Source organism: Simochromis diagramma, unplaced genomic scaffold, assembly GCF_900408965.1.
Source record: "Simochromis diagramma unplaced genomic scaffold, fSimDia1.1 OVJJ01000123.1, whole genome shotgun sequence".
In the NCBI taxonomy this organism is placed as follows: domain Eukaryota; kingdom Metazoa; phylum Chordata; class Actinopteri; order Cichliformes; family Cichlidae; genus Simochromis; species Simochromis diagramma.
Genome location: NW_024386778.1, coordinates 566,371 through 594,212, shown reverse-complemented (window position 1 = coordinate 594,212; position 27,842 = coordinate 566,371). Strand labels below are relative to the sequence as shown.

Here is a 27,842-nt window from a genome sequence, read left to right as displayed (position 1 = left end):
AGTGCTGGTATTTACTCTGCGCTTACAGCAAAGTCGGTTAGCAAGCGACACACACACGCACACGCTAACAGACAAAGGGAAGGGTGAGGCTGTGCACCATACGAGCACTTGTGAATTGTGAACAGTGGATAAAATCTTTCAGTGTTTATCACGTATACTGAAAGCTAGAGAAAGGTTCAGGGCCTTGTGTTTGTTCAGGTGACGTTCTGGAACCCGTCACTGCTAACCACTAACAGCCCGCGCTGGTGCTGCTAGGTCATGCCAGCCTGTGCTGCTCCTGCCAGCTGCTATCTCGAATCTGCCAAACGGAGGCAAACATTACGGCACCACAGGGATTTCTCAGCATTCTTTAAGCTCCACGTGCATGAAAAGAAAACCTCAGAGGGGGGAAAGAGAGACAAAAAGATCAGGATTGCACAGACTGGCAGCAACAATCCCAAAGTATTCACCTGGAAAACGTTTTTTTTGAGAGGGAAGACCCAGAAGTGCCGGGCACTATGATAGAAGGTGGAATTAATTACTCTACTTTGGCCGAGTTGAAGAAATCTCAGTCAGAAGCAATATCGTCACAGAAGATTTTCATTTCCTTCCGCAGTATTCGACAGCATGCTCGGCGTAAACCTGGGAAGCCTGAAGCACAGGAGGACTGTTTGTCACTTACTCTGCACACAGACATCTGGTTGGTGGTGAGGGTTCCCGTCTTGTCAGAGCAGATAACGGAGGTACAGCCCAGGGTCTCCACAGACGGCAGGCTCCGGACGATGGCGTTCTTCTTGGCCATGCGACGCGTGCCGAGGGCCAGGCAGGTGGTGATGACGGCCGGCAGGCCCTCGGGGATGGCGGCCACTGCCAGGGCCACGGCAATTTTAAAGTAATAGATGGCCCCTCGAACCCAGGAGCCCCCGTGGACCGGGTCTCCGAAGTGGCCGATGTTGATGACCCACACAGCCACGCAGATCAGGGAGATGACCTTTGAGAGCTGCTGGCCAAACTCGTCCAGCTTCTGCTGCAGCGGTGTCTTCTCTTGCTCCGTCGACGCCATCTGATTACGGATCTTCCCGATCTCTGTCGAGACACCCGTAGCAACGACGACACCTATGGCACGACCGGCAGCAATGTTTGTGCCCTGAGAGAAGGACAGAGACATACGCACAGGGAAGTCAGCACAAATCCGCCGTCATCTGGGAGAAAACAGACAAACTCCGATACCAGCTCACAAACAGCAACATGGCCGATTACTACGAGTTTGGCCACGAGACAAGTGAAAGAATGTGATAGCTGCCATTACTGCTTTTGACTACGTGACCAAATGTAAGGACTAATGTAGCTTTGTCTGTGACAACATGAGTTTTTGATTTGAAAGCTGAAGATAAGCACGAGTCGGGGGTTCTTACAGAAAACAACATGTTCTTTTTGTCCTGGTTGACGGCTCGAGGGTCAGGAACAGGGTCGGTGTGTTTGATGACAGACACAGACTCTCCTACAGAAAACAAATCGAGACGGTTGGAGGTGTAGCAGGTGATTATCAGACCGTGTTTCAAAGCAAACACAGTGAGGAGAAAAACATCAACGGAAATTTTGGTTGCAACCAGTTATTAGGAAGCCATGGAGAGGAGCTTCCGGTGAGATGTAATAAATACCTGTGAGAATGGACTGGTCCACGCGCAGGGTGGTGGACTTTATCGAGGTCACTCTGATGTCAGCAGGCACCTTGTCACCAACTAAAAGAAAAATATTAAGAGATTTAAAATCAAATGTACAAAAGCAAGCAGCTCTGTTGGGCTACATTTAGACTTCCTGTGTTAGCACCTTTACATCACTCCATCAGGAGTTACAGGTAACTGGAGTTAGGGGTGGCTGCAGCTCAGAGCGGGTCATCTGCTAATCAGACGACGACCGAGTCACTGTTAATGTGTGTGACCGGTTTATAGAAAGCAGTTAGGGGTTAAAAACGCGCCTGTATGACAGCGTGTGAAAGAGCACCTGTAGACAGCTCAATGATCATTTCTCTAACTATTTGAAAACCTTGATCTGCTCGTGTTCTCCTGAAAATGATTCACATTCTGCTCCCATCACAAAAGAGCCTTAATCCTCAGACGACTATAATCGATGCAGTATTAGTACTGTACAAATACACACACGCCAGTAAAGGGTGTAGGGGCAGCTGCAGCTCAGGAGGTAGAGCGCGTCATCTGCTAATCAGAAGGTTGGTGGTTGGATCCGGTCTGCAGGACAAATATTAGCATCTTAGTGGAAAGATGGCCAAGATGCTCCCGAGGAGCTGGGAAGTGTTCGAATGTTAGACAGGAAGCACTTATGTAGAAAAAAAGTGCTGAATGAGCACGTTGCATAAAGCACTGAGTGCTCAGAGTGCAAAAGCACCACATGAGAAGCCATTCATTTACCAGTTAAAGAGACAACAGGTAACAAGTTCTGCTCATTTCGGTGTTTTGCAGATGGACACTCAGTTACGTCCCTATTTAACGTCCGTGGTGAAACAATAAATCCTGAAGCATCGGTGGGTTCAGTCCAAGCTCGGGCTGCAGGTAAACAACAGCTCGATACAACCTTGATGGAGTCGCGTAAAATGATTGATTATTTCCTTCTGTGTCCTCTCTGTTCCTCTAACACAAACCACACCTGAACCCTGCGTTAAAGGCTCAAATTAATTCCATCTCCAACGGTCTCGAGTCTGCTTATTAAGCCTGCATATTAAACTCATAATTCATAGCCAAAACAAAATGGTTATTACTTCCTCTGTGTCAGGGCCTGACAATGAACATTTAACGGAAATATTTTCATAATAACAGGGCAGACTTGTGATTAATGGATCGTCTGATGCAGTCAGTGACAATGATCTCAGAGCACAGGAGTGGGAAGCTGCTCCAAATACTCCAGACAGATGTAATATTCTTCAGTGGTTTCCTTCCAGCAGGAGAGAAGAAGAGAAGGAGCTGCTCATTACTTTGTGTAATAAGCGACTCATTAATGCCAGCTCAGAGTGCTCAGCTATCACGACTTCTCAACGGTAACGGCACCAAAACAGAGGACTCCTGCTTTTCCTCGCCAGGCAGCGGCTCTGCTGTTGTACAAGCACGCTTACACGTGAGAGTGGTCTCGCAATTCTGGAGCTTTTTTCCATCATCTCTTCATGACATTTGTTCAGCGCTCTGACACCTGAGGTGATGGCCTTCGTCTCGATGGGACGGAAGTACCTTTCTCCACCTCCGACACGGCTCAGAGAGAACACGAGTGGGAGAGCGTGTGTGTTGTTGTGTTTGTGTGGGAGATGGCTGGGGGCTACAGGTGGCCGAGGGCAGGAAAAGAGAGACTTTTCAAACGCCCACCCACAGACTCCTGCTCCCCTCACTGCCACAGCCTCCCACAGACACTTTCCATGTGCTAGAAGGGAAATGTAAATCCTAATACGGCTTTTATATATTATAAAAATCTGATATTTGTCTGGCTTTTATCGTTAGCCGTCTTAATAAATCTGAATCCAACACATGCAGCTCTGAGGCGGTTTTCTTGCATAACATCCTGGTGACATGCAGGATAACCGTGACTTGTTACTGGGAATGGCTGGTTGCAGGTTTCCTTTTCTTCGGGTTGTCTGTAAATCCTGGAGTTCCTGACAACCTGACCGCGGCAGTTAAGTCAAAGAAAGAGGAAAGTTCCAGTGGAGGCGCAAATCACAAATGTGCTGTAACCGTGGCTGGCACTGGCAGCAGGGAGCAAGAGGGCAGGCGGGCACCGGCAGTGGAAACCTGAGTAAATATATTTATGCTCTTTTCTCTCCTCAAAGGCACTTGTGGTCTACAGCGTCTTTTTCCAATACCTTCATACAGTTTACTTCAGCCCCTCACATTAAGTTAGCATGGAATAACCGCTGGCTGATACAAAGTCCAGGAAAGCCTGAGAAAACTCACTGGAGAACGGGATGAAATATCCCGACATGCTTCCTTTGGAGCGATCCCCAACAAGCATCCTTTCTAAAGAGAGCGTGCTGCCCTGCCTACCTCAGCTGCCTAGCAACAACATTATGTCAAAGAAAACAAAGCACTGAATGTATGAATGTGTATGTTTAACAAACCACTAGTTACACCCAGTTAACCAGTGCTCTGGAAATGTATTTGATACTTGAGACAAGTTACTGTAACCCGTGAACATTTTAAACCTTATATGGTTCTTAAACATATATTTGAAGTTTCCCTATAAACTTCTATGTGTTTAGATCAGACACTTTATGTACGCGTCTGTTTATCCAATCAGCTGACGTGCTTTAGGGCACATCTGTAACGAAACACTCACAGGCGCCGCCCTTACTGTAGGCGCCTTCACTCACCAGAACATCAGAGTTCGTCAGAGCGCATTTGATTTTATTTGACCCGCCGACAATTAAAGAAAAACGTTTTTGTCCACCGTGTTTGTTTGCAGTTACTAAACAGTCAGCCTAAAAATAGTACAGATAACACGGAAGATTAAAACAAACAACAACAACAAAGCAAGCTCCTCTGAGTCGCAGCGTGCCCCCCCCCCCTCCTTTATGGGAGCTGCTGACACTCAGCAATAATATCAGAGGCTTTATTCAAACAGCAGATGGGAGTCACATCTCTCCCTGTTTCACGCTGTCATCAACAGGTGTCGTTAAAACCTCAAGCACTTGTGAACTTGAGCACCGTGGAGATGAGTGGAACTGAGCGGGGGGGTTGTCATGGCGACACTGTTGGTGTTGACAGTGACGGTGATGGTAGTGGCGGTAGGCGGGAGCTAAGCGGAGTCATTTCGGTCCTTGCTACCTGTGTGGGCTTGCCTGCGTCTGGCTGCGAGGACGCTGGCTGCAACAAGCCCAAATTCCAAGCAACTGCTATGAGTTACAAAAACAGCACGCTAAATAAGTGCAACCAGTAAATAAGACGCGGCAAAGAAAGAGAACATTTGTTTAAAGAGAATGTGAACTGTAGTGTGGCTGTGGGTGACAGTTAAGCAAACGGATGATTGATTTCGTCTCAGTTTTACAACCTCGCGTTGAAATCCGAGGCTTCGCTGCCACCAGCGCAGCACGTATAATCTCTCTGCGCTTCTGAATGAAGGCTGCCAGCTCCCTCCTTTTCCACACATTGCTCCGAGCCGCCTGAGACAGATCGCCAGTCACGCAAAGCTCAGGATTACCACCACCACCCCCCCTCCGACCCAAAACGGCCACGTCGGTGGCAAAGCGGTCTCCTCCATCCTGCATTTGCAGTTCAGCTCTGGCATACACAGATGTTTGGGAGCCAGAGCGACAATGCGGCTATTTTTAATCAGAGGCTGCCCACACATGGGCGAGTTTACAGCAGGGGAATATTGTGTGTAAGCGAGGAGCTGACAAACATCAGGCAGCCTCCAGGTGGTGAGACTGAGAGCATGGAAAGCAAAGGGGAAGCGGAAAGCTGTGGAAAATTCAACTGGGCCTTAAATATAAGGAGTGACCACAGCCACTTGCAAAGAACCAAACACATGCACACACAAACAGACACTGGACAGCAGCCCTGGCACCTCCACATCCAGAGAAAAGACTCTTATGTAATCTGCATTGAGTGTTTCCACGCTCACAAAGGTTGTGCAAGTGTGCGTCTGTGTGTGCGAATGTGTTAAGGAGAGCATAAAAGCAGCTAGGTGAGACAAGCCAAGCATAAATTAGCCCGAGTGAGTGACAGTAAGAGTTCGGCCCGGTGCAGCCGCAGCTAACCTGCCACCTCCACTATATCTCCTGGGACGATGTCTCTGGCTTTGATCCTCTGGACCGCCTTGCGGTTCATGCGATACACCTTTCCCATCTCAGGTTCGTACTCCTTCAGAGCCTCAATGGCATTCTCGGCATTCCGTTCCTGTGAGATACGGAAAAGAAAAGAAAAAAGTTAATTGCAAGAACAATTTGATGTCCTTTTGATTTGACGTGATGTTCAGTGAGCAAACTCTGCTCATTGCAAAGATGATCTCTCCTAATGTGTTGGTGTTTTGCATGGACTCTGTGGTTTGTTTATGTTGATGAACAGCCTGATCCCTCTGCAGTGTGCTATATGGATGCTAACACGTGTCACTATGGTGTCAGTTTGATTAGTGTGTGTATATATATATATATATATATATATATATATATATATATATATATATATATATATATATATATATATATGAGAATTCTGCAACAGCTGCATGTTTATCAACTACTACTAGCCTTTGTTAGCCTGTGTGTGTGAAGACCAAATCGAATGAACACTCTGAAAAGAGACACAGGACGAAGAGCACATCTCACCTGCCAGACCCCAATAACAGCATTGGCGATGAGGATAAGAAGAATAACAATTGGCTCTACGAAGGCGGTGGTTGTCTCCTCTCCTTCTTCAAACAGAGCTAACACCTATACGAACATACAGTACAAATTAGCTTAGCCAACATAATAAACTAGCACTCTTTAAAACCTATGTTAGCTCGCGTACATTTTCAGAAGAAGCTCGGTGCGACGAAATCATAAAATCAGGACAAATAAAACGAAGCAGTATTTGAACAAAGCAGCTGTCGCTGTTTGAGTGGGCCTGTGCTATCCTGTCTTTAAGTCTGACGTCATTAGCCGTTTCCGGGTCCAGACTCTGCTGCAGGTCCATAAGTCAAGCAATCACTGTGGCATCACTGAGAGTTAAAAACTGTCTAAATTCTTTCATCTTTAATAAAATCATCAGTGTTGCTGCTTTACCAGGTGTAACAATTAAGTTTAACATCCAGGCATCCATGAAAACAGAATGTATTACATTTAAGTTAGAAGTTAGCAGGAAGTTAGCTCGCTAGCTTCCATCTAAACATAATATAGCATGTTTTGACAGAGAGACTTCTGAAACAAATTCAAACGTGCAGCTCTGCTATAACTTCCAACATAAATGAAGACAGAAAACTAAACAGCAGTGACGTTTGTAGGGTTACTGAAGTTGGGCTAGCTGGTTTAAAATGATGTGCTGCGTGATCGCTAGCGACACAGCTATGTTAGCATAAACACAGTGAAGCTGGAGGATGAATGCTAACTTTTTTCCACTGGATAAAAGTTAACGTGAGGGTTCCTGATGGTTAGAGACAAATGCAATCGCATGGCAGGATGCTGTAAACGCACCAAACTTCAGTCAGAAGAACAACTGAGATAATCCATCCACAATACGAGGTTAGTCATTAATATACTGCTGCATGGGCTGCAGTTACATCGTAAGGATTTAAAAACTGAGCTTTAAAATGAATAGCGGTAATAAAAACCGAGAGAGGCCGACAGTGATCACTGACTGTTTTTAGGGGCTTGTTGAGATTAAATAGAACAAGATACAAAGCATTAAAACATGTTAAACACACAACAGACTTAATAAATGCAGAGTAGTTTGGGCCTGGAAGCAGGATTCATCACGTCATCACTTAAAGGTTAGCTTGTGTAGCCTTTAGCATCTTTTGGTTTCAGGTTCCTTAGACAGTCCTACAAGATAAACTCACGCTCACTGCAAGTTTACATTCACACGAGATTCCTAACTTGGAAATTCAATCTCATGTCTTTGAAATAGACCAAACCACCACTCAAAATATTTATCCGCTACTTTGAGTTTCACATTTAGCTATTTAGCTTAAAAGTTTAGCTAGTTAATCATCTTCTACTGGTTTATTACTTTAACCAGCTATCAACTAGCTCACTTTATCCAGTTATTTGAACTACAAATTGTTTCAATCCTTCACTTATTTTGTGCCATGGCAATCCTTTTTATTAACAGTTTGAACATTCATTTTGGCTAATACGTACACAGCTACAGAGCCAGTCTGACGTGTAAATGATGAGTTTTGACCCCTCAGCCAATAAAGGACCTCGCCGGGCAGGCAGGTCTGCGACGTGGACACTTAAGTTTGTGGTAACTCAGCCACTGGTATTTTTATGTCATTTCATATGGACTTAGCATCCGTTAGTTTCCAGAGTGGATTTTCTTGTTTCAGTTTGGCTTTAGTTTGGTTTTTAATAATTTCAGTGTTTGAGTCTTTTTCATTACTATGATGTATGAAGGGCAGATGCCAGAGGCAGTATTTAGGAAAATCATTGCAGGCATGACTACGATACTTTTTTGAAAGCAGTTGAAAATCTTGTAGACTCAATAAACATGCCCATCAAAGCCACATCAAACTCACTTCCATAAAACCTTTTATGAAAGTTAATGATACTAAAAGTAAGGATATTTCCTCTGTATTTTTATTTTATCTGCAGTAATATTCTGACCTCCAGTGTATCTGAAGTCAGGAAAGGAGAGGGCTGCTCACCGCCTGTACTATTAACAACCGAGGCACTGAAAGCAGAGAGGCTGGGAAATGGCCCGAGGGTTCAAGCCTGTTTCTCTGCAGTTAGAAGCTGCAAATGACTGCAACAGCGAGGTACAGCACAGTGCAATGAAATCACGGGAAAAGCTAATATTTCTCACACCCGGCAGAAAAAGCTGTCTTCTTTACTTTTTTAAACAATATCTGTGTGGATTCATGATTGTAATTACTCTCATATGCATTTCTCAGAAGACTGTGCTCTTCACTTCACTCTGCAGGTTTTGCAAGTCCAAGATTACATCAAATGAAGGGTAAGCTGTGCACACCGAGTAATGGCAAAAACATGTAGCTGCCTTGCCCAGAGCATAATTATGATGTATGACAAGCAAGGGTGATAAAAACTCAATAAAGTATGAGATCACTGAGTAATTTCAATGATTAGGATTATAAAGAACAAACTGGATGAAGTCAAAGCTGTGTTTTTTTAACCTAGTGTTGTATTCACAGCATATCTGCGACTGAACTGTGTTTATGAAAACATACAGTTTGCTCATTTACCTGTGTGACATTTTACAAATGCCTACCAACATCACACGACGTGCAGTCCACAGCTCCCTGATGAATGCAGACTTAGAACATGGTTTATATCTTTGTCTCAAACTGTGAAATTTTCATTATTATTATTCAAACAGCTGAAACTATAAAATGATAAAGACTCTTAAACAGGCTGCCCTTCACATCAGTGGTCACGGGAAACAATTATCAACTAATAAACACATATTTAACTTTGTAGAAACTTTGAAAAAAACTAAACTTATCATTTAGTACCACTCAGTATCTATTAGTCTTTAAAGACACGTCTGTGTGCGTCAGGCAGCTTAAGCATGAAAAACATCCCTGCACTCTGATATTTATGATCGTTTTTTTACCAGATATAGTTTATTGTGGCAAAAGCACAGTCACCCAACAGCTGAGCTGCAGATTTTTGCCTAAAGCTGTCTTTACACATGCACTGTATGTCCAGCTTGTTTCTAGACAGTACTACATCGTGCCTTTATGGTTCATTATAAAATAATAACACAATAAGATACCCCAGAGGAACAGAGAATAGTTTTCACATTATTTTATCACTGGTGAGAGTAGAAACTAAAATGACTGCAGCAGAGAGCAGCACAGACAGCAGTGGGTAAAGTGGATCTATTTTTCGATTATCTGATGGGACTTATCAAAGACAGAGGACAATTTTCTCTGCAGAGTATTAAGAGCCAGAGTATACGTCACGGCAGCCTGAGCTCGGTCGATAGCTCATCATTCCCCATCGTGTGGGACGGTAAATCTCCCTCCTGTCTGAGCGGAGAGTTGAGGGCAACGATGTCAGTCCTCCGAGTATGGATGGCTCAAAAAACCAGGACGCGTTCAGAGAGCGGACCGAGTACCAACGCCCGCCTTCATGGCGAGCAGGAGTTCAAAAGCTGGAGATTTCTTTGGCTTTTTGAACTTATTGAGGGATTCTGGTGGAAATTTCACTGCATGCATTTGGCAGTCTGAGACAAAATTAAGCTCAGTTTCACTGATGGGTTTGGAAATTCATGCTCCATCACCAACATCAGCATACAGCTCGCGTTCCTCAGATCCCACACACACAGCGACATGCCACAGAGTTTCAGAAAAGCCTTATTCATAAATCATATTGATCAGAAAGGAGAACTCATGGAACGTCGTGTAGTGTGGCCTTCTGCGTGTCACCTCCTTTCTTTATATTGTGCTTCCAATGAGCCAGACTTTGTCTGAGGGTCGTTCATAGTTTCCTTTGTCTGCCTTTCCGCTCATTTTCAGTCCAGTCAGGAATAAAGTAATTTCCTCGGCATGCTGTGCAGTGTGCCGTGTGAGTGCAGGACAAAAGAAGAGGTGGCAGGGAGGGCTGTGCCGTACCGTCCATGACAGAAAAATGTCATATCACTATATTATTGCGATATCATCAACAGGATGCGTTTATGTTCCAAGACGAGCCCGGGCGTGTCTGAGAGCCGCGGGAGCCGTGTGGAACCTGGTGATGCGTGACCCACTCATCGCTAGCTGCTCTCCACATGACAGGAAGAGCAAACGGTGGATGGAAAGCACTGAAGTGGTTGCATAGTGGAAAAGCAGGGCTTCGGGCAGCTGGTTAAAAAGCTCAGCCCAGACGGAGAAAACATTTTCAGCTTTGTTGTGTGACAGTACTGCGCAGCTCCTGAGGAGTCACAGGGTTCAGTTACTTTAGCAGATATCTGCTGCTTTTACTTTAAATGTGCCCCCACCTGCCTTTGTGCTGATGGGCACTGTGACATAATGCTGAGTCACTACTATTACACTACCGTGGTGCTGCTGCCACCTCATTTCAATACACACACACTGCAAAACAGGAAGCGTGTCATCACTGACACAATGAAGCTCACTGGAAAAGAAAGATGGAAATGACCTTCGCTCACTTCCACTTACAAATGCTGATGTGTGCAAGCATCAAACAATACTTTCTTAACTTCCACAGAAACATCGTTATCGCACATTTGATGTATCCTAATATCAGGCTACATCTCTCTGCCTAACATCCATCAGATGAACAGTATGTGAAAGTCACGTCCTTGAGAAATGGATAAACAGGAAAAATGCATCTGGCCCTTCAGCTGATCCACCTACTGTTCACTGAAGCCTCATCGGGAACGGCATCAGTGGAAGGGTGGATGTCCCAGACCCAGAGAAAAGTACAAGAACACTTCAAGAGTTCAGGCTGTTCAAGAATAAAGACGCACACACCAAATATTGACTTTCCAGCTGTTCCATGCCTGTTTGCACAGTTCAATAAACTGCTGCACCCATTCTCCAAGCACAGTCTAAAGAAATGAGGCTTTTGCACAGTCTGTAACTGTAAGCTGGTGCATAACTAACTGTTTGTGAATTCAGTTCCTCATTTATTTGCTGTACATTAATAGCACATTTTATAAAATGTCCCAACTTGCCCAGTTTCCCACTGGTGCGTCATTGAAAGGAACCAGGGAATCTAATACTGTCAATTTGAATATATTGAAATTAGCAGACAAATAAGTCCGAGATTAGGGCTCAAATTCAGTCCACTGAGAATCAGCCACACCCTGGCTGTAGTGGAAACATTCAAAACAGCAACAAAACAGCAAAATAGCTGTGAAATAAGAGTTCTAATAAAGTCAACTCTCTGGGCTGGATGACTTTGGATTTCAAGTTGAATCAGGTCACAAGGAAACTTGAGTTTCTGAGCTGACACCACTCCAGGCAACGATGACACTGTAAAGTGTTCGGGTAGTGTAGCAGTGGAGCAGGTTCCACTATAAACAATCTGGTAAAAGTAAGGAAAGCCTGATTTGCATGAGGAAATTTAAGCCATGCTTCAAAGTCATGGCACCAAAGCCCACGCCTGCACTCCGCGTTTGTCACTAACAGAAGAAACAGTAAAAGATAGATTGGGTCGGTTTTTGTGCCGTTTTCCTACTTTCAGAAACAGCTAGAGCAATTCCATCCCAAGTCACCAGTGCTGTGCTGTAATAGATGGAAAAAGTTATTATGCAGTGAGGATTGCACCACTCCACCCCTCTCTGACCTTCACCTCCCTCAAAATGCAACCGGGGTCACAGTCTGAGGGAACGGGGGCTTTGATTGAGAGTTTTGTTTCCAGTTTGGCACAAGCAAGGAGACTGCACTGAACGCATATCAGCACTGGGTGGAAAAGCCTGCGACAGACACGTTTCCACACAAACTGGGTAACCAGAATCCTAACAGGGGAATAACAGTGCAGTCTATTAGGTGGCGACTTCCTGGACAGGGTCTCAGATCCCAGAGCGGTACATCTGAAAATGGAGACTGACACATTTTAATTAGCAGGGTCGTACTTACAAAGGAGACGCAGGCAGCCAGCAGCAGGATCCTCACCAAGAGGTCTTCAAACTGCTCCACCACCAACTCCCACAGGGACTTGCCTGAAATGTTTAAGTACACATTGCACACCTCGATGCATCACACTTGATTTAACGTTGAAGGCTCTCGCTGTAAAGACGTGTGTCCTGGAAAGACGTGTTGACATTAGCTCTCTAATACTGATAAAACAAGACCAATGCTGTATCTACAGTGTTGTGTGTCCATGGGTGGGTAGCTGCTATAGTGGACACTGCCAAGATTACCCCTCAGTCAACAACAAGAAAGAAAGAAAAGATCCCGGCTCAGGATACTTCATTAAGCACAGAGAGGAGGATCACAGCTCATTGCAAAAATCAATATTTACCTTCTTCAGCTGGGAGCTCTGTGGATGTCACGCGGTGCAGGTCGTAGAAGAGTCGAATCGGCAGGGCCGAGCCGGAGGAGAAAAACAAGAAGAGAGCAGTTAATTACCTCAGTGTGACTTTAAGATGCACGGACACGCACAAATTGCTCTGTTGAATTGTTCCGCTTGGTTACGATGATTAAACGCTCCGCGCAGTGAGGCAGGACAGCAACGCCGTTGTTTTTCCAAGCCGAGGACTACAGGATGCAATCACACGTCTACTGTTGTGATGACCAGCAAGTCCAATTCTAGGATCAGCCACTCATGGAAGTGCAACTCGGGATGTTTTGCACAACGAACCACAGACCACCACCAATCACCTTTGACTGCTCGTGGTGATGTAACGGCTAACCAGACTCAGTCTCGCCACCTCACAGATGTTTCATGACGAGCGTTTCTTCACTAAGACTGAAAAGCCAAGTTATAAAACTTCAGTTGATATTCTTTTGGAAACCCATACCCACCGCCTGTTGCATTAATCAGATATTTCTGAAGGCCCGGGCGACCTCTGACTGACCTCATTATCAAGTCACTGCTGATTGCAAACAGGTTATTCAGTAAGCTGACAGTCGTATATGGGAGAGACTTTTTTTGCTCAAAACTAAACAAAATTTTTTAACTAACTTTGTTATAAACGTCCAACCTCATGAATCCCTGCAGCTTCCATGCTGTTTCTGAGCGCGGCAGCAAAGCTCCCGATGCTAGTGTAAGTTAGATTAGACAGAGTGATTGGATAGATTAGTTATAATTGCAATGAGCCACTTCAGTTCAGAAATAAGATTAGCTTTATAATAAAGGTAATCTGTGTTAGTTTATCAAGGCAACAGGTTGCTCTCAGCACTGGTGCACATTCTGTTTACTGCACCAAACCCTTTTGTTCATCCACGAGCTAATATCCCACAAAAACAATCACCAAAATTTCAGCATGTTGCTCCGTTCTGTAACATTTTCTTGTCATTTTCAGGCTTAATCGACATTTCAAAGGAGAAATTGTTTGTTTTTTGGCATTCCGACATCCCCCCACGTACATGAGTCAGCGGCAAGAGTAGAAAACACATCAGTCATGTTCTAAAAATGCTCCAATTGACAAGCACTGTTTATCAGTGTCACCACAATGAGACAAAAGCAAAGTCGCCGTGTTTGTCGGGCCCATATCGGGTCCAGTGCAAAGTTACGACTGAACAGGTCGGACGTAGCAAACGACCTGAGGATGCATCACTGGACGCGTTTGCTTCGGCGGGATTAGTTATGAATTCTTTCCAGGAGAGTGTGCGTGTTTTCTTACCGACTAAGGGAATCAAAAAAATATTATTCTTTAATCCACTCCTTTTAAGTGAAGCTTTTTCTGCATATAAAGTAAGTAAAAGCTTGAATTACAGCCCTCATTACAGAATGACTGTGGAAAAGCAGCTATACTTAGAAGGCAGTGGGCTGCAGCTCTCAATAATAGCAGCATTCTCCTTTAAGCAGTGGAAACCCCGTGTTTCTCTGCATGCTCCGACCACACTGTGCAACACGTGTGTCTAATGTGTAGAGAGGAACTGGAAAGAGGCCGTGACACGAGGCCTCGGTACTCCTTCCACTCGCTGGCGCAGAGAGAAATAAACTGTGTTTTTAGGTGGAGAAGAGATGCTAAAAGCAACCGGGGAGCATGCCAAATTAGATGAAAAGGCTCCTTTATTTACTTTAATAAAACTACACACAGGCCACCACTTCAATGTGCACTTGATAAGGTTTGATAAGGTCAAACCTGCAGCTGATCTGTTAGCATTTCTGTATTAGAAAACAACCATCTTGCGGGGGTTGACCCTCACACTGTGGTCAGCTCTCTCCGCTCCACAAAACACCCTCCTCAGACTGTGTATTAATAGCTGATGAGTCACTGTGAATAGCTTTTCTAACCTGCCATCTGAAGGGTTTTCTGAGTGCACTCTGCCAGCAGCAGCAGAAATGTGGAGAAGTGGGTTCTGCTGTTTTCCATGCTCCACCAGTGTGACATAAGCCTCTTTCCCCATAACTGTGCCTCCCCGGTTGTATAATGTTTTTATGGCAGACAGGCTGGCTGTGACCCGACTGCATGAGACAAAGACGGGCTGACTGAAAGGACGAGACAGACACGAGGGTGGGGGATACAGCGAGGAAAAGAGATGGAGGTGTTGAACGGGGTTCCCCGGCTTCCCTCTGCCAAGGATTCCCTCCCAGTCATCCGGGCTCTGTCAACGCGAGGCTTGCCCAGGCACATTCCTGAATACTGACTTCACCTCTCTCTCTCCTCATGTCCCCACAGCACCTCCCCACCTCCTCCTCCCTTCTCCCAGCCCAGACAATGAATAAAAGAGGCTGTTTACACAGAACAGAAAAACTGAGCAGTGCCTAGAAGAAGGGAGACACTTCCTGGAGACAGTTGCCAACAACAGCAACAGTGAGATGCTCTCTGTGTTCAGAGCATCAGGAAGCAAAGCAGGAAACAGTCCATCTTTCTTTCTGCGCTGCAAACAATCTGCCGATAAAGGATCTCACAGTCCGAGCTGCCCCCCCCCCCCCCCTTTTGCTCTGAGTCCATTAACAAATTACAGGCCAGATCATTAAAAATCCCAGTAAACATCACATCTGAGTGTGTTAAGGAGTGTTAACAAGCCAGAATCCAGGCTGACTTGTGAAAACTACAAACACAACAAAGTTTTCAGCAGTTACCATGGCGACTTGACTCATGAAGACTCCTTGAAAACAAGTGCGTTACAAGGTAATGTGCAAGTGTCTGTCAAAATTGACCAAGAATAACTATTATGCAATCAGTGGGACCTTGATGTAGCATGCAGGCATCAAGCCCCCACACATTCTCATGTAGATAAGCTCACTGCTGGCCTGCTACTAAAACACCATTAGCATGCAGACAAGCAGACACACCTCCGAGCACACAGCTTACAGTCACCCATCGATTGAGGAGGAGCACGGGGGTGAAGGAGGAAGGAGTATGGAGGCAGTGTGGTGAGGCGTGTACTGCTCGGGGCACTAGCTGAAGGATTCGGCTCCATCCACTAACCCTGAATGCAAAACAGGTCTATAAATAGCATGATGGTAACCCCTAATGATAGCTTCCTACATCCACTAAATGTGTTGTCCCACTGGAAAAGGTCTGAATGCATTAACCGTATCAAATGTGAATGATAAATGTACTTCATTCTCCACCCTAACATCATTATCTCCGCTACACAGAGAACACTGTAAGTGACTGCAGAACAGACATCCGCAGTGTGATAATGTCAAAGTTTCTCTCCTTTACATAAATATCGACAGAGGGCTTCCCTATTCTGAGGAGCTCATATCGAACTACGTCACGTGGGCGAGTATCAGCGACCATCTTTAGGAATCCCTGACCTCTGCCAGGCAACCCTAAAGATCTGCTACCACAGGAACAAGAGCAGTGATGCTAAAGTTACTACAAGAACATCAAGTCCTCACATACGGCCGATGTTCAGTCATTTAAGCCCCAGAAATCGTTCATAGTGGATTAAAGCTGCTCCGCTCAAACAAAAGAAGATTAAGTCAACACAGCCAAGCTAACTGTGGTGCTTTGAGCTAAACGCCAATGAGAACACGAGGATTCTAGTGTAGCATGCTAATGCTATTTAGCAGCACGCAACAAAGCTGAGGGGAGCAGCTGTTTAGTCACAAACAGTGAAAGTAGTCGTAGAGTGTTGGAGCTGCAGAAATGGTGACTGTGTAGTTAGAGGAAAATCTGATGACTTCTGAAGTGATAACAACTCAGTTTGAGAGAAGCATAGAAATGTTCACTGGTGACCCAGCCAAAATGTGGCTTTTCCCCAAAATGCAAATTCCCACACAAAGAAAAAGCTAGAGGACAGGGATTCCTGCTACTGGAACTGACAACATCTTGTCAAATTTTGAGCCAACCCAAATTGGCTCAATGTCACATATATTTGATTCAGTTATTTGAAACAGTATTGGACCAATTTCTGAAGTAGTGAATCCTTTAGCCTGCAGTCATTCAAACATCAGTGGAAGCACAGCTCAGTTTCTGTAAAGTTTTTATTGCCGGCAAAAATTCTGCTGTTCTTTGAAATATTTCAGGAAAAATCCTGAAATATAAAGTTAGAATAAGTCAAGATTTCTTGAGCAACAAAGGACCAAGTTTTCCCTAACAGCAGAATAAGAACAGCATTAACGTTTTCCCAGTTCACATTATACAAACTTTGTCAAAATAAGTTGGAACAATGGTTTCATTTTGGTGGAAGGAAAATTATATTAACATGCACAGTGGGGACAAAAAGGACGTAGGATGTTCTGCTCAATACAATTTGGCATTAGCTGCGATGATATCGATTAACTGATAGAGTCGTGATTCTTCCCCTGCTGAGCCCACAGAGGAGAAATACCATCAGCTGTCAAAGCTGAAAGGAGATTGGCTCTTTTGTGCAGCTTCTCTCTGAAAGTCTGCGTCATTAGAGAGACTGAATTTAGTTTCAAAGTGGAGATTTTCCTCTTTTCGAGCCAGTTACGACATGAGATTGAGGGTAACGGCCGCTGCAGCTGTCCATTGGCTGCACTGTATCTGACGTCATCAAAGCTGTGGTCAGGGAAAAAGAGAGCGAGTTTTTTCCCTTTGGTTGTTGCACAAGATAGAGCATGCTGAAATCAAACTGTAGCATCATTCTCACGTTCTAAATGCACGCATGCAAGTGTCCTGCTTATTTTACTGCATCGATCATTTGCACGCCATGCTCGACTGAGCCACGAAAGAGTGAAAGTGCTGATGAAGACCAGAGATACGACATCTATATTTAGGCCTTAATGTAAAGAACACTGCTCTCTAACTGTTCACACCCCACGCACACTGCATACTGCTCTTTCTACATCAGATGCAAGTTTAAATAAGCATCCAATAAAGTGCTTTTCCCCACATATTGCCACTAAGTATCTTCAGCTCTGCTGTCAAATTATAGAGGAAAAGGAAGAGGGCCTGTCAACAGAGCAGGACATGCTTGAGGTGATTAGCAAAGAGCCCGTATCTCGTCAGGGCTCAGAGTTTCCTCTTTAAAGTCACAGCTGTGCAAAGAACCATTTTTCGAACATCTCAACAGGCATCTGGCCACCAAACGAAGACGCTGTGGAAAATAGTCAGCAATCCCCAAACGGACAGACTGAAATATCTGTGTATTTATAGAGTTTCTTCTAGGTTTGGAAACCAGAGCGCTACTTCTGTCCAATCACGTGCCTGATAGATTACAACTTCACTGATGTGAACCCTGAAGCAATGGAGGCCACTGAAACTAGTTGAGCGACTTCTATAGGCTGTGTGAATGCTTGTGCCCTAGCATTTAAATATATGCTTAACATGTAAAAGCCCCTTCTCAGCCATGTCTGTGATCCTGCCATCACACCCACCTGCTAACAGTTCATAATCACAGGGACACGATTGTTCTCGACGTCTGAAACGAACCCCAAACAACTGCTATAAATGCACTATTCTCTTCGAACAATGTGTGGTTATTTTGCCAAAATGATCGGTAGTTTTAACCATCGTATTCAGAAAGGGCCAAAAACAGCTCCTAAAGCAGGTCTGCCTGTGAAGGCAACACTCTGTACTTCCCTTTCCTTCGTATAGCTCCGTTGTTTGGATTGTGGGCCACACTCTGGAGGGTCACAGCTGAGCGCTGGAGGTCATTTTCAGATAGTTCCACACGTGCAAGCTGAGCATGGTTATGGTGACATTTTCTTTTTTATTATATACAATATGTAGACAGATAAGTGATTGAGACGCTGGCTCGATGGATGGGTGCATTAAGTGTTGCTAGTAAAGGGCAGAATCGGTGACTGTAGAAACTACTACAGTCATTGGGTGGAACTAACACAAAAAGCAAGGACGCTTGTTGCATGTGCGTGCAATCGCAACTTGTAGGCACACTCAGCTTCATCACGTTTTACTTACAATACGAATGATTTTCTAAATGAACGTTCTGCGGTACTAAACTTGAAACTAACGATTAGAATCACAAACTCATCAGGAAAGTGTTTACTCAGATCACAAGCTTCAGCATCCAAACCAGAGGAGGCGCCCCCTGCTGGCCATTGGCTTCACCTTTCAGACTGGGAACTGCTGCCATCTTTTAGATTCAGTCTGTTATTTAACCATTGATCCATTGTTCTCGTGTTCCAGCCACTAATGATCATTAATTGACATGCAGCTGATTATCCATAACCCACGCTGCTCTTGGACGTCTCTGAATGCTATTTAATGACTTTCATGTGCTCGTTACCTCTTTGTGGTATATTTGAAGGCAGTGTAGGCTACAGCACACGCTCTGCATACTGCCCACACTTTGGAACACAAACTCCATGCATCTCCTCTGTGGATCGGACCGTGCTGTAGCAGAGCATCCAGGCAACGTGTTAGAGCCTCATGACTCAATATCATGTTAACATAAGGGCTTGATGATGAGTGACACATGCAGGGGTGGGAGGGAAGAAGCCGAGACAAGTGACAAGCTAGAACAGGATCACAGTCCCTTTGAAGGCAGCTGGGCAGGCACGCACAGAGCCACTACAACAGGGAAGTGACTCAACACCCCGAAGACTTCAAATTACTTTTCTACAACTTCTCTCAGCCCACACAACACCAACACTGTTACCGCAGTTTAAGTCTCAACTGGACACTTTTCAGTGATCGAGACGCGCACTGCAAAGCGCCATGGTGAGTGTGCCGGCAGAGAGGAGGAGCAGGAAGCAGCGTGTCTCTCACATTTCAAATGGAGGAGAGATTAAGTCAGGCAGCTTTTATGTTGATCTGCAGAACAGGAAGAGAAACAGCCCTGTGTGAGAGCGAGATCCTACCAGAGGAAGCTGTAGTTATTATGTGTGGCAGAAACCAGACTGAAGAAACAGCTTAGATAAAGACAGAATCACCTTAGAATAACAACAACAGGCAGCTTCCATCAGTGAAAGTAACCAAACGCTTTAATTCAAACAACTTCAAAGAAGAGAAGAAGCTCAGTGGCATTCATGACAGTTTATCAATCGAACACTTTCGGTTTGCTGCCACCGGCAATTTGACTCGAAGCATTTCCATCTGCGAGTCAGAAAACACATGTCATTTTGGACACGGAGCAATGGTGGCGCAATGACACGTCATGCCAAGTTGTTTAACTTGTAAATGTTGCACAACTATACTCCAGGGAGTGTCGAGTGACATCCTAACACATTCAGGCTATACTGAAGGCTCTGCAAAACAGAACCCATAAAGAAAGGAAATGGAAAAGCCTCACACTGTAAATTAGTCACAGAAGGGGCCTTTGTTCCAAAACAGGAGGATATGAATGAAATCTAATTATTTAACATGCTCCGAGTAAGAATCCTTCTCAATTTAAACATCATTTAATATATTCAATTCCTAAGAAGAAGACTGATGCCATGAACACTCGTTCATTCATTCGAGTGTCAGCTACTTTAAAATGTCGGTTTTTTAAACAAAGAAAGTTTAGAGAGCAAACGTGTCGTTTTTCTGACTCTTCCTAACAATGAGTGCAGCACACAATCACTGAGCACCACAAGTGTGCACCCACACACAGGAGAGACAGACCTGCGACTTCCTCTCTCCTGCTGCATCACAACCAACTGCTTCACAACGATGAAAGTGATAAACTGTCTCACAAATTGAGGTGCTTGTAGCGCTCAACAGTAGTTTAGCTGGATGCCTGTAGTGTGCGTCTCTGTGAATGGAGTTGCAAATAAGCGAGCTGCTGCTAGACCATAAACGGAAGGTGTGAATAAAAGGCCAGCTGCCTCCTTTCTGCAGCACAGACTGCTGTGTAGAAAAGGCTCTCTCCATATGTGGGAGCTAATGTTCCAACAAAGCCTGAGGGCGGCTGCTCCGATGGAGCGCGTTTAAAGTGCTGATAGAAAGCTCACCTGTATTTACGTTTCAGCAACAAGTTACAAAGAAAGATGATATAAATATCAGTAAGGTTTGAACCTGTTGCCATCTACACCACAATCAGGGGAACAATCTCATACTAGGCCGATATTTAACCTCATGGTGGTTTCCCTTTATTTGTGACCTCCATATTATGCACCGACATAATAGTGCAGGACACAGTCTCATCTCAAACAGCAGAGGCAGTGCAAGAGGATAAAGTCCCACCAGGCCCACGACAGTGTCATCTCTGAGTCAAACAGATCATGTAATCTTCCTAGCGTGTCGTGCCTCCTTACACAGACAGCTGGAGCGACACTTGGACAGCAGCTCGCGTCATTTTCACGTCCTATCTGCCTCCAAACCGAGGCAAACGCTGAGCTCAGACGCATAGTGGAGGATCTCGCATGTTTGGGGTCCCCTGCTAACCAGACAGTGCACACATGTCAGTGGAGGCAAGGTAATCATACCAGCCGCGAGCTGCTTTGAACGAACGTAGCCTGGAACAAAACAGCAAGGCGCATATGAGGCCCTTGCTTCATCTACAAAGTCTGTGGTTTGCGAGCAGAGGGGAAGCAGCAGTTAAGCAGCCGTACATCACTTTGCAGGGACATGCACTAAAATAGTAAACAGACCCGTCAACTCTCCTGCTGTCATTTTTCAACAGCTTTGACTTGGGAAAAAGCACATGATAACCCTTTTGCAGGTAGCCCCCAAAAACTGGAAGAAAAAAAAAAGGGGGGGGTATTCCCTCCCTCCAGTGTTTCTCTGCAGCGCGCTCACACAAGGCAGGAAGTTCACAGCTCAAAGCGAAAGAGATGTTATCTGTAGCAAGACGTTGCTTTTTTCCATGAAGTCATCACAAGCCCCTGGGTAGAGTCGGCTGGCTGCAACAAAAGGGCTACTGTTCGACTGGCACAATGCGCGGCTCTGCTCAACAGCTTGGCAGCACATGCAAATGACAGGCCAGGAGCGATAGGTGCGTTGGTGTCAGGCCCAAACTCCACACAAAACCACGCAAACACCAGTATGTGTCGGTGCATGTACGCGATGAGGTAGACCTGAACAGGCTTGCCTCATGATCAGCATGAGTCCAGCTGAGAGCCTCAATTGAAAGAAGCTTTGACAGGCAGACCTGGCAACCTGGGCCTGGTCCAGTATGTCACTCTGAAATGTTACATGACTTGACCCAGCTACTCCCTCTCTGTTATCGTGTAATTTGAACTGCAAAGTAGAGGCCCTGTGTAAGAACCACTGTTGAAAGTGAAAACAGGTTGTTCAAGATTTTCAGTGTGATTATTTACGGCACAGACCATGCCCCAAAGCCCGAACTCTGCAGGACAGCCGAGGATGCCCGTCCTCACACAGCTGCGCATACTGTGTCGGTATTTGGTCAGTGGACCCTTTTTTGGTTTTGGTGAGATACAAGCGCGCTGTCTGTCTGCTCACTAAGCCACTTGACATGACTTCAAACCAGACCAGACACGAGGCGACCTCGGGGAGGGGGACTACGACCTCGGGGAGGGGGACTAACTCAAACACAGATGTAGCTGGATTGGTCAGGCTTGCATTACACCTTTCCTTCCCAGACGGGGCTTCTATGTGCTCGCTGCGAGGTGTTTCAACACGGGCATGTGCATCAATGAATGTGCCTCTGACATTTCCACTGACTGTGCGCCTGAGGGAACGGGGCTGTTTTTTACGCGCACGATCTGCCTCAGCTTGAAATATAACGGCTGCTGAGGGATTTCCTGGGAAATGAATCGATATACATCATGACACGCAGCAGCCACGAGCCGCAAATTTAAGAGGGAAATGATTTATAGAGCTACTCACCGTTCGGTCCATATTTCTCCAGGTTGGCTTTGACCTGTTCGAGAGTCAGCCCAGTGTTTTCGTTCACACCGAAGTTGTCTAAAACTTCGGTCGCCGATTTAGTGTGCGCATTTTCCATGTTGGTGTGCCGGGCTTAGATGATCAGACAGAAATGTAGTTCAGTCACATCTATTGTGGGAATCGGAGGGTGCGCGTGCCTGGAAGGTGTACGAGCAGTAATTTCCACCGAAGGACGCGGGAGCGGTCGGTCACCTGTCCCCCCCCCAAGTGAAGAAAACCTCCGGATCCGCGGTTCAGACGCTGCTCTTTCTGTGTCGCTCGACTGCCGCTGCTACTTCATCCCCATCTGAAGGTGTGCTGTGTCTGTGCCGACGCGGACCGCCTCTCGGTTGTTGTGGGCACTCCCTCCTGCCCTCATTGGCTGCGTGTACCTGAGCGCAGACCCCCCCCGCCCGCAGCCACCTCAGACATATCCCCTTGAAATAGGACCCGTGCTCCGTGTGGTGTAATGCGGGTTAATAACTTGTACATACTCTGTCATGGTTGCTGCTCCTTGTAGGGGGTTTGTCTTTTTTTGCCTAAACTTCAGCTGCTCATCAGAGGCTGAGTTGAACTTGAACAAGGCGCTGTTCAAAGCGCAGGTTTGAAAGCACAGCACACAAAACTGCTGCTGCTGCGTGTGAGAGACAAGTGCACATAGGAGCCGAAGACTTGAAGTGAAGGGAACTCAGCCCGGATGCAGCTCTGATGCCCGCTGCGCAGTGAGCATGTAGATGCGGTCATTTAGGTTCTCAGAAAGACTGAAATGAGAGCGACTCGTTTTTAGCTTAAAGACATGGCTGCCCTGCGCTCCAGGCTCATCCACCGTGGAGCCGAAAGCTGAGATAGAAGAGTGAAACATGTGCAGGTTCATCTGCATGTGGTCACTCCAAAGTTTCTGTTTCACGCGTTGAAATTATTTTTCTTTTCTTTTTTTCTCCTTTTTTTGGAAATGACTGCAGCTCCAACTAATAGCTTTGTCAGCATGTCTCGAGTTTGGAAATAATTAACTGAAATAGAAGCAGGAGTAAAAAATTAAAGTGTGTTTATATGGATATTAGTTAATACGAGAATGATGAGACAGGAGATAATCTGAACGTGCTGTGGTTTCATTTTCAGGGAGTTAACTGTGAGAAAAAGTTATGAATGAGCAACATTTTCCACATGCTGCAGCTAACCGGACTAAATGAGGTTTCGACTACATTTACTACACAGGAACCGCTCTGAAACACAGCTGTGGTTTTATTCGGTTTATTTGCAAGATAAAGATGCAAATGAAACAGTGAAAGAAATCATTTGACCACAATGAAGCACGATGGCTGTGGTGTCTTTTCAAAAGCGGGGATCACAATAACAGCTAAGCAGAACAAACGGTGACAGCTGGGTTCTTCGTCCTTGCGATGGTGCCAGAGTGTTCTCTAAAGGAGACTTGGCTGGAGTGTCCTTCTGAAGTCCATTCCTGGCTGCACCGGTACTGAGAAACAACCTTGAGTCCTCAGGAACGAGGCTGAATGCTTAAAAGGAAGATTTCAGATGCAGGCTTGAACTCATACAAGAGGAGAAAGCACATTTAAAGTGAGAACACATACATACATTTCAGCTTATGAGGAATAAATAATACATGTAGCATATTTGTGGCAATTCATTTTTGGTATAAAGCATCTTATTTTGCAGCTGATGCAAAACCATTTAAGGTTAACACACATAAACCTGCAGCAGCAACACATTAAAATGCACCTTTTCTTGTGACAAAGCAAAACACTTGCTTACATTCACTTCCTTCAGATAAGAGTGCAGGCGATCCTTAGTGCACACGAAAACATTATTTTGCAAATCATTTAACAAGGCCCCATTAACACTTGAACTTCCTGGAAAATTGTCTTTTGCAATGATGCTTTTACATAACATGGCGAGCAGACATCACTAAAACATTCAACTATCCCCGCCTGTTGGCCAATTAAACTCTCTTTCACCCTCTAACTGATATCTCAATGGTTGAGATGTCATCATCGGCCTGCCTGAGAAACATTACTGTTCGCAGTGCTTTACAGTTTCGAGTTGATGCTTATGGGAACAGAAGACGTTTTCCAAAAAGTTTCAAAAATTCATCGTCATCTGGGGAAGAATCAGCCAAATGAATGCTAGTAAGGAAACGGGCGTTCCAGATTTCACGTCCATCGCTTCATTCCGAGTGTGAGGCTGCAGCACAATCTCCCCGCAGTATGTGGACTCTGAAGTGGGTCTGCTGTTGGAGATCACAGGCACTGGACTGGGACCTCGTTGGGCACAAACTATAAAAGGAACAGGGTGCTCCAATTCTGTCCCTGCTCACAGCTGGCCTCTTCTGTCACAGCAGAAGAAAAAGTGTATTTATATCTGAAACTTACGTAACTTCCAGAACTGCTGTCTGGAGGATGGCAGCCGCTACGTGAAGTTCTGGGATGCTAAGTGCCTGGTAGTGTCCTCGCACTTGATTTGGAGGGCCTGTCTTTGCCTTCGTCTCCATGTTCAGTCCATTTCTGTTTAAAAAGCCAGACCTCACTACAGTTATCCACACGTCCCAGCAGACAATATGACCACAGGTTCCACTTGGGCTGCTCGCTGCCCACTCACATGCACAGTCAGTGGGATTATTACTGACTTACAGCATCAAACTCTTTTTAAACTTGTGCTCGTGTGTGTGTGTGTGTCCATCCTGCTGTGTGAGCTAAAAGTTTTGCATCAGGCCTCACGGTGACATAAATTTCAAGCGAACCCCTCCAACACCAAAGCTCTTATGAAAAGGAAATCCCCACCTCCCCCCACCTCCACACACCCCTTTTTTGGCTCGCTCCCTCTTTCCCTTCTGTGGCACACACTGGGGGACTGTACTAGTCTCAGTGCCAGTCACACAACATTTTCCACACACCACTGTCAGCCTTCCAATAGCATTTGCTTTCCCCTTTCGCTTGCAGGTTCATTTGCATGAGGGAAATGAGCCCTGCCCTTCCAAGCATAAAAAAAGACGTTCTCCTCCATCTCGACAGAACCCACGAGTGCCCATCGAAGATGACACACGCCACTCTCTGTGCACCTGTGGTTTAGAAATCGATGTGAACTCCAGACTAATTTAAATGTAACTGTGAAAAACAGCCACCGTTGATGTTCACCGTAGAGCTCTGTCCCCAAAGCTGTGGGCCAGGCAGCTGCTGCTGACGCTGACTTTGACTCAAGGAGATGATGATGTCGTGAGGTGACCGCATTTTGGAGCAGGTGTACCTGACAGGCAGCCCAAGTGGGAAGTCATTCCCGCCCAGCCACTTTGCCATTAACAAACCTCTCTACCCCCTTTCCCGTTCACTTCTTCCCCATTCAGAGCTCTGCACATCTGTGAGAAATCCATCATTGCACAGTCTGCCGCGGCAGGATGCTGCGCCGCCTGTCAGCCCGAGAAAATAAGAGCAATGGTTTAATGTCAGGGGAGAACTGGCTGCTTTCATGCTGCTTTAATATCAGCTCAACACTTTACATTCACGTCTTGATTTAAGAAGCAGCCTCTATTAGGGAGGTGTTCACTTTTCAGATCATCAGAACCAACATGCTCCAAATCCTGGTAATCATCCTATTCAGAGTGGACGGTTCTCGCACCATCTACTGTTGCGGGGACCTGCAGGAGTTGCACACATTTCTTATATTATTCCAAGTCCTCAAACCTTTCCCACAGCACCATTTCCACATTTTAAAAGCTTTACTTAGACATAATTTCACAAGTCGGCTCAGTATTTGCTCTGAAATCTTTCATGAAAAGCAGATATAGAGTTCAATCTGTTCTATTAAAAAGCTATGTTTCCATTTTCTCCTGCCGGTGTTAGTTTTCCACGTCTGTGAGAGCTAGTCAATAAGAGTCAAGTTGCACTTTGAGGTTACTTTCCCATCAGTAGATGCTGCCTGCTCGCACAGAGCTCCATGGATGGATCTGTGCTCCGTCTTGGCTTTGTGACAAACAAGCACTTGACTGGTAGGATTGCAGTCACTGTGGTGTTCAGCCTGGAGCTAGGCTCAAGCAAAAACGAGGAGGTAACGTCTTTTTAACTCCTTCATTTAACTTGTAGTCTTCAGCCCTGACCACCAATGATTCAAGTTACGTCGTGTGTGGCTACTTTAAAGGTTGCACAGCCTTTTGTTGAGACATACCACACCTTTTCACATATGCAATAGTACTTTCCAGGCCCTGTAAACCAAATTTGATTAGTTTAATGAGCAGTAGGCAAAAATGTGCAAAAGGAAATGTAAAACAGGCAGAATTGTAAAATAGAAAATAGCCGCAGCTCTTCCCTCGGTGGTCCACGTGTCATAAGCTAAAAAAAGATTTCTGAGCTTCATTTTTACATAAATTGACTCTCACCTTTCAAGGCGAACTGTTCTGCTGGAAATCAGATAAAAGACTGGATCTTAAATACTGTCTGTCACTCACCTGAGCTGGAGTGGAAAACAAAACCTGTGATTGGCCAAAGTCTCCAGTCAGAGCTTTAGGAGACTGGTTCCCTTCCACAGTGTTTGTCTATGTTTATTCACATGACACTAAAACCGTGCTACCCACTCCAGGTTTAATGCCCCCCATCCAACTAGTGTTCCAGGGATACTTGACCCCATCCCAGTCCAGCATAGGTGTAACACATAAAGGCAGAACCATCCACATCACACTGAAAGACAATGTTGAATCATCAGTTAGCATCAGATGCACATGTTTGTATCGGGGCAGAAAATCTCTGCAGGCACAGGAAGCCCACGCAGAAGGAGGGTTTGAATCCATTCTCTAAAAAGGAACCCGTCCCATAACAAACAAACCTTACAGCAGCGCGAGAACACAGAGAAGAGCCACAGCAGCTACTCTCGTTACCCAATCACGTGGCCAGTTACATGTACACTGATGATTCAAAGTATAGTTGTCTTTTATGTCTGTGATTTCACCTCCTTTGTAACTCAGAAATTAACAGGAGTGATTTCAACACAGCTGGTGTTTTAAGACTAGTTAGTCCGTCTGTCGCCGCCTTTAACCTGTTATTCTGTGTTTGATGTCAGTAAACTGCACAATCTCTGACAGCCCACCTTCTACACTTGTCACTACTCATTTTCCCTTCTCCCCAAAGTCAACATTTTAATTGGCAACTGGCACATACACGTCATCATCATCATCATCATCACCAGCAGCAGCACATCCAGGCTGTTTGTGGGCTCGATCGCTTTGGACCGGATGAGTCACTGTGTGATGACGGGCTCATCCTGTCACTCAGCCCCTCTGTAATGGAATCAAATGCAGCATATGAAGCAATTACCCGACTCGCTGACGACGTGCGTTTAAAAGGCACCGGTGCTGTTCTGTGCTTTTTGCCACACAAACACAGAGCTGGGCTGACA

The 27,842-nt window shown here is 45.4% G+C and overlaps 1 protein-coding gene across 2 annotated transcripts in view; it reads right to left on the bottom strand.

The window, feature by feature from the left end:
- The window catches only part of atp2a3 (ATPase sarcoplasmic/endoplasmic reticulum Ca2+ transporting 3), a 38,051-nt gene extending 15,276 nt beyond the window's left edge, over nt 1-22,775 (bottom strand). For both annotated transcript variants that reach the window (XM_040011028.1, XM_040011021.1), the window contains exons 1-8: nt 22,407-22,775; nt 12,602-12,619; nt 12,217-12,299; nt 6,299-6,403; nt 5,732-5,870; nt 1,641-1,721; nt 1,395-1,480; nt 662-1,126 (exon numbers count right to left, since the gene is read on the bottom strand). In XM_040011028.1, the coding sequence (XP_039866962.1) occupies nt 662-1,126; nt 1,395-1,480; nt 1,641-1,721; nt 5,732-5,870; nt 6,299-6,403; nt 12,217-12,299; nt 12,602-12,619; nt 22,407-22,524 (1,095 nt within the window). In that variant the 5' untranslated portion in view covers nt 22,525-22,775. The remainder of the gene's footprint in view (nt 1-661; nt 1,127-1,394; nt 1,481-1,640; nt 1,722-5,731; nt 5,871-6,298; nt 6,404-12,216; nt 12,300-12,601; nt 12,620-22,406) is intronic.
- Between the last annotated feature and the right edge of the window lie 5,067 nt (nt 22,776-27,842).